General features: G+C 41.6%; 1 protein-coding gene across 2 annotated transcripts in view; it reads right to left on the reverse strand.

Annotated features, from left to right (window-relative positions):
• Window positions 1–4,758, reverse strand: part of phlpp1 (PH domain and leucine rich repeat protein phosphatase 1) — a 61,508-nt gene extending 56,750 nt beyond the window's left edge. The window contains exon 1 of one of the 2 annotated variants that reach the window (XM_048163125.1): window positions 3,364–4,714. In XM_048163125.1, coding sequence (XP_048019082.1) covers window positions 3,364–4,567 — 1,204 coding nt within the window. In that variant the 5' untranslated portion in view covers window positions 4,568–4,714. Of the gene's footprint in view, window positions 1–3,363 lie in introns of both variants that reach the window. The other variant, XM_048163124.1, reaches the window with a different exon arrangement.
• Between the last annotated feature and the right edge of the window lie 1,918 nt (window positions 4,759–6,676).

The following is a 6,676-nucleotide window of genomic DNA, read 5'->3' on the forward strand; positions in this document are numbered from 1 at the left end:
GCACACCCCACACAAATTAATTAGCCTACTGGTGTTGGAGCATCTATAACGTTATCGTAAAAAAATCACCGTAGATTGACAGTAATCCTTTAGTACTTTCTAATGATATAGCTATCTTTATTAATATTTTAGAGAGTATCTAAGACAGATGGCTAGGGCGGGCGTGGTTTCAGCAACAAGTCGCATGGGCTCAAACTTCGTCCCGCCTCTTTGCCCATTTTCAGTTATCCGTGAGTGACGTGCGGTCACGTGCAGCTAAGATGGCCGCGGCCTCATTTACGAGTCAAAACTGCTGTTCAGAACTCTATGGGTGACGTCACGTCATATTTTTTTACAGTCTATGATTAATACACACTTCAGACTGAATGCGTCTCCTCCAGCCACAGTGAGCCGTACATGCCTGACATTCCCTAAGAGTCTGTACATACTTCACATGCCCGCAGACGGGGGAAGGAACATGCTTCCGGATGCTTCTGTAGCAATGCCAGGAATGATAATAACACTGGAAGACACTGCAGAAACACTGTACGTTATATTGACTGCAGAGTGATTATTGATCCGTCTTATCAGGTGACCGGCCATTAATCCTCATCACATGAGGGCAGCAGCTTTAATAAAGCCAACATCTGCCAAGACACCAGACCAATACAAAACTTTATTTCAGGCTCACCGGAAAGAAAGTCAAAAGACTACCGTTACCATTACCGATGATCTTTTTCATGCGGGCACACTTCAATGTAAGGTTCTTAATTTCATAGTCTATGCTAAAATTCATGTATTTTGGTAGAATCTGGCGCCAAGCAGTAGCAAGAAATTGAAATGTAGTTTTTTATAAAGCTTCCAAATACTCCCCCCTTCCATTTAATTTGATACTTTTTTTTAAAAAATGGAATAGTTTGTTGAACCTTTAGACCAAATAAAAAAAAGAGCTCTTTATAACAGTATAGCAGACTACTTACTTAAAATACATCAGTTCCCAATAATGTATTATGTATTAGTAAGATGATATTTAAATGTTCAGTTTTATGATCAAAGTTCTGTAGTTTCGAAACGTATAATGCCATGCAATACAATGGCGATTGACAGAGGAACAAATAAACGTTGCTCAAAAGCTTGATATCCACATTTTAACATGATTTTTCAGAAAAATAATGTATGGATAATCAAGTAAAGCCAAGTTGCTTCAGTCCAGAAAGTGTTCATCTTGAAATATTACTAACAATATCAAAGTTATTCTTATGTTTGCTTTATAAAAATCAGTAAAGATTTCACAGCAAAAAGACATGTGAACCACAAGCTGAAGGTGGACATTTCATTTTTACAAATATACTAAAATGCCTTTTATTTGTTAGAAAAGTATAGACTATCAATCAGACAACAGAAAGCATGTAGCAGATTGTGTGCAACAGGTTTTTCATCAACGTTTTGATCATTTAGAGGCCATAGAAATTTGCGTATCAAATACGATACAGTAGGCTTTATACGGTTAAAGTATGTGTAAGCCTTAGAGGAGGGTCTAGTCAACACTGTAAAAGTATGAATCTGTCAGCAGCTCATATTAAATCAGCTCTTAACCCTAAGACAACAGCTCCAACAGTTGCTAAGATCCATTCCTGCTCTGCCCAACAAATCCCACAGCCCTTTCCTTCCCCCATCCGTATTCCTCACAGCCCTGTTTTTCTCAGCGGCATGAATGAAAGCGCTTCCTGCAGCCCACTGTTGGCCGACGGGCCAATGGACGTTGGCGTGAGACGGTAAAGGGAGCATGAGCCAAGAAAAGGCCTGGTGAACAGCATCTAAATATCCAGAACCCATGAGCCGCCCCTCTCTCTCTTCACCCTCCAATGCACCAACACAGCATTCAGCCTTTCATTTGAATGATAATGAACAGACCGGAACAAGAGCGCCGTCCAAGCGACAAGAGCAGCTCACAATGGTTTTGTGGCCATGTCATGTGCATCCGTGGGAGCAGAGAACGCTGCCATGTTTATTACCAACGACGAAAGAGAGAGAGAGAGAGAGATCCATGGGAACATAAACATGGAGGATCATTGTGAATTTATGCTTGTTCGTACTGCTGCTAAAGTTTTAAAAACAGCTACTGCAGGGTCATGTTTGGCATGTGATCATCATATAGCTGTGATATCACATGAACTGATGTCTCATGCAAACTTTACTGCATGTGTGTTTTTAAAGTTTGTAATCACTTCAGTAAAGTAAAATTTGCAAGGTTATTCAGTCCAAAATTATATAAAGTGCCTTTAACTACTATGTAGTAATATTTAAACTAATCATTTGATACAATGCTTTGTGCAGTGTGTATATAGTTTTACATTGTACTTTTATATAAAAAAATACCTGCATGTAATTACAGCTGTATTTCATTTCTGTAATCACATCTATAATTACACGTTGTCCCTTCCCTTGCACCACTAAACCTAACCATACATCAACAACACAATATGTACATAACATTTTTTGTCAGTGCATACTTAAAGACACCTAATATAAAGTGTGGCCAGTTATTCATTTGTAACGTTCAGAAAATCCATTTCTAAAGCAAGTAAATAATTAAAGGGTTGTAGGCACTATTTTTGACATGCACGTGTCATATAACAACTGCTTGACCCTGACGTCACGTGAACTCAGCGAGCTGATCTCTCAAGTGAAATCTTCTGCATGCACGTGCACTCAGTTTCTCTAAAATAGGCTTGTGCAATTTGTAAAGTAAAATTTGTATGAGGAGTAATTCAAAGCCATTCCAATCACAAATCATGATCTCTTTAAAGTCTCTTTTGTAAGTTTTTCTCCTGAGATAAAGACCTCACGTGTCTCCTCTGGACTGTCAATGTCAGAATCTCAGCTGTGCTCAGATTTGTGCCAAGCTGCCAAAGTCTGCAAATCTCACTATGAACTAAAACACTTGAGGAATACAACAAGTGATTCATCTTAAAAAGTCAATGAACATGAGAAGTGCTTGTAATAAAAAGTAATTTCAGAAGAAACTTCAAGAGACAAACCTTGACACTAAATAAAACAACTGAGAACTAAATGAAAGCTACTGCTTTGAGCAGTTCAATTTTCTAGGAAGTTTGAAAGGGATTTGTCACATAACAGACTGTGACTTCACATACACAGATGGTGAATCGATCTTGCCTACGTCAACATGCAGCAGTTTGTGTACATGAGCCACAGTCAGTGTTTTTACTCTAAATTCAGGTGTGTCATTTCCATGAACACACATCAGCAGCTGACAGCAAACTCAGCAGTCTTCATGTATGGAGAATGTAAAACATCTGCCTCATGACTCTCACACAGGCCGCATTCATGAAGTAGACACTAGCAAATGCATCTGATATTTACCTGCGTAGAAGCGCAGGAGTGATCCCAGCTCAGTGTTCATCCCCTCCTCCTGGACCCGCCACGGGTCCTTAAATCCCAGTTTAAAGAGAAAATCATTCTGGACCTGTAGGGGCCTCTCATCGGGGCCCAGACGCCGGGCAGCCTCGCCGTGTAGCTGAACATACAGGGCCGGGCTGGAGTCCGAATCGGACGGTGTGCCTACTGAATCCGGACTGTGCCCTAGAGCAGGAGGGTCAGCGCCGACGGCAAGAGCCGACTCGGCCTCGACTGTTATGGGCTCCGGCAGGATGGGCTCCGTCGGACAGTCCAGCTCCAGCTCGTCCGAAGAGCTCCCGTATGTATCCAGGCCCTCGGTAGCGCTGCTGTCGAACGCCGAGGCATCCGTGCCCAAGATCATGTCATCGCTGAGCGAGTCCCGATGCTGGCTGAACCGGGCCCCGGAGCTCAGGTCGTCACAAGCACTGCTGGTCTCCACATCGGAGCCTGCAAATCTTTTCATGGAGTCCTCGTCCTGAGGGGACGTGCGGTCCACGTTGGCCTCTGAGTGCGTGAAGATGTCATATTCTTGCTGGTGATATGGATGGTCCTTCTCCAGGAGCAGGAGCCGTAACCTGTCACCTGGCTGGTCTGCGAGGCTCTCAGTCCCCGTGTGAAGGTGCCTAAGTGGGTATTCGCCATCGCAATTCCCATTCACATCGGTGGACAGGTAGCTCTTAGCGTTCAGCCTCAGGACCGAGCACGTCTTGCCACCGGCCTGCTGCAGGCGCTGCGCTATCTCGGCTGCAGTGCTGTCCACGGTGCACAGCACAGGCCGTGCCGGGTGTGACCACGCCAGCAGCCGGTCGTGCACGTGGATTGAGCCCCGGCGCAGGTCCTGGCGGACCCACTGGCGGTCTGACAGCTGCAGCTGAGGACTGGCTCGGTGTCTCAGCAACGTCTGTCGGTCCAGACTTCGACTATGAGATGAACTGATACCGGACATGTGCCTTTTCACCCTCCTTTTCCTCAGCAGCAGACTGGAGCTGCTCTTGCAGGCTTTGTTGAGCATGTTGAGCTCAGCTGGGCTCTGGCTTCTGGTCCGGGGCTCGTCTGACTTCGTCTGTCGGGGGTTCGATGCTCTCTGGCCTTCATCATCTTCTTCATCTGCTGTGGATCTCAAGGCCACACTTAGAGCACTGCTCTTCTTCAGTTTAACGCTCTCCATCCTCACAAGATCATTCTTGGTCCATTTGAGCGGAGATATGAGCGCCGCACGACGCTCATGAACGCGCGCGGGACACGCAGGGATGATCGCGCCGCTCGGGATCAGATCATGGAGTCTTGAGTGCGAACGACGCAAATCTCGCGAGATGCACGCGAGAAACACGCGAGAGCTCACGTCGCCCTGCGGGAACGTTGTTTTTTAATCACATCCTGTAATTTCTATCGGTATGTCGTATGTCTGTGCTGTTTTTTGGATGATAAAAAATAAATAAATAAATAAATAAATGAGAGGAAAAATAAATGAGAGGAAAAAAAAGAGGAAAGAGACGCCACTGAAAGCTCGCAGGAATAGCAAACATCGCGAGAGTTCACGTCCTCAGGCTGACGCTCTTGAGATGTGATTTGAAACTCAGACCGAAGGGAGCTAGTAGTCTGGCATTGGTTGTATTCAGAAGCTGGTATGGTTTGTATGTGTGTGTTTCTCATTCGTTCTCACAGGGTTACTGTTTTTTGTTCAGTAATAAATAAAAAGAACGTTGAGACTGGGCGCTTCAACGAAATCTCGCGAGAATAGAAACGGTCAACGCCCCCGAAGCTGCTATTTTGGATTTTCACTATTTTGAACTCGTTAAAACATGTATTTATTATTATTAAATTTAATTTTCACGTTGGACACAAATTATTCTGTCGCTGAGTCGCTGTCACCCTTTATTTTTGGGATGAGAAATATTAGTAAACTCTGCAAGTAATTGGATGTGCGTATCTTCAACATACAACTCCATTACCCGTGATGCGCTGCGGCAATTGTTTTTATTGGTGCGTCACAATAATTCATGTTCATGCATGTTTATGTTTTTGACTTATTAAACAGCTGCCGTCATCAGTTTATTGGCACTATAATCAGTTGAACACATCACAGGATTTATCACATATCAAATCAGTCATGTATTCTTTCTGCATATTTAAATTGATTGTGTGTTTGATTGTGATCGCTGTCATTTTAACAGTCTATGATCGCTGCAAATGCTTTTAGTTCATGTATGCTGTTTTTTAAGAATAATAAGTAAAAGATAAGTGCATAGACTGAATTATAGATTCGCCATTTCAGGCAGATCTGATACAGCTGTAGCAGAAGTGTTTTACTGCCATCTATCGATCACATAGAGGAATGAGCGCTCACTATTATAGCCAGTGTTGCAGCACAGTTGCATCCTTACAGAAACGTGAAACAACCATCGAAATACCATATATAAACAGAAAAATGTGTACAAAAATAAATAAATAAATCAGTACTATATGTAATAATTCAGTACTAAAGTACTACTGACCGAGTGGCAGGGAAGATCAAGTACATCTTTACTTTTGTGTTTTTATTTCAAACTCAAATATAATTTCCCCACATACATCAGATACATATTACTTTCGGTTTCTTTATTGGGATATCATTTCAATGTATTTTGCTAATAAAATTGATCTCTCATCCCAACTCTTCCCACTCCATTTCATTTTGAGCATTTTAATTAATACGATAAACGTTAGAAAAAAAAAGTTATGACAGAAAAAAAATATATATATAATACATAAAATATAAGAGACTGTATAACATCTTGGACATTTTATTACTGAGCAGATGATAGATGATGAGGATATTGAAAGGCAATGATTATTACACAGGCTAACATATGTTTACACAAGAATAGGCAGATTGTACACCACTCAATACTACACATTTGTGGTCAAACTGTAAGTTAACAAGATTAAAGAGACTTCAGGTAGCTTCAGGGCTCAAAATAACTTTTTTTCTTAGTAGCACTGGTGCTCCCAACTTCAAAAATAAAATGCAAAAATTTAGGAGCACCACAACTTAAATGTATGTATATGATTTTTGTGTTGTAAATATAATTTATTCTGAAGCAATATTCTCATCAGTGTTCACTCAGCTTTGACATATTTAAATCTGCATATTTGTGATATTTACCCTGAGGGCATTTTTTTAACCTTTATGAAAGGTGTTTTTTCTCCCTAATCTGATTAAATGTATGCTTCATCTTTCGTTTTAAATTCTTAAATTTGATCAATAAATTAAATTACAATAATAATAAAATATAGA

The sequence above is a fragment of the Megalobrama amblycephala genome, linkage group LG17, assembly GCF_018812025.1.
Source record: "Megalobrama amblycephala isolate DHTTF-2021 linkage group LG17, ASM1881202v1, whole genome shotgun sequence".
NCBI classification, from domain to species: domain Eukaryota; kingdom Metazoa; phylum Chordata; class Actinopteri; order Cypriniformes; family Xenocyprididae; genus Megalobrama; species Megalobrama amblycephala.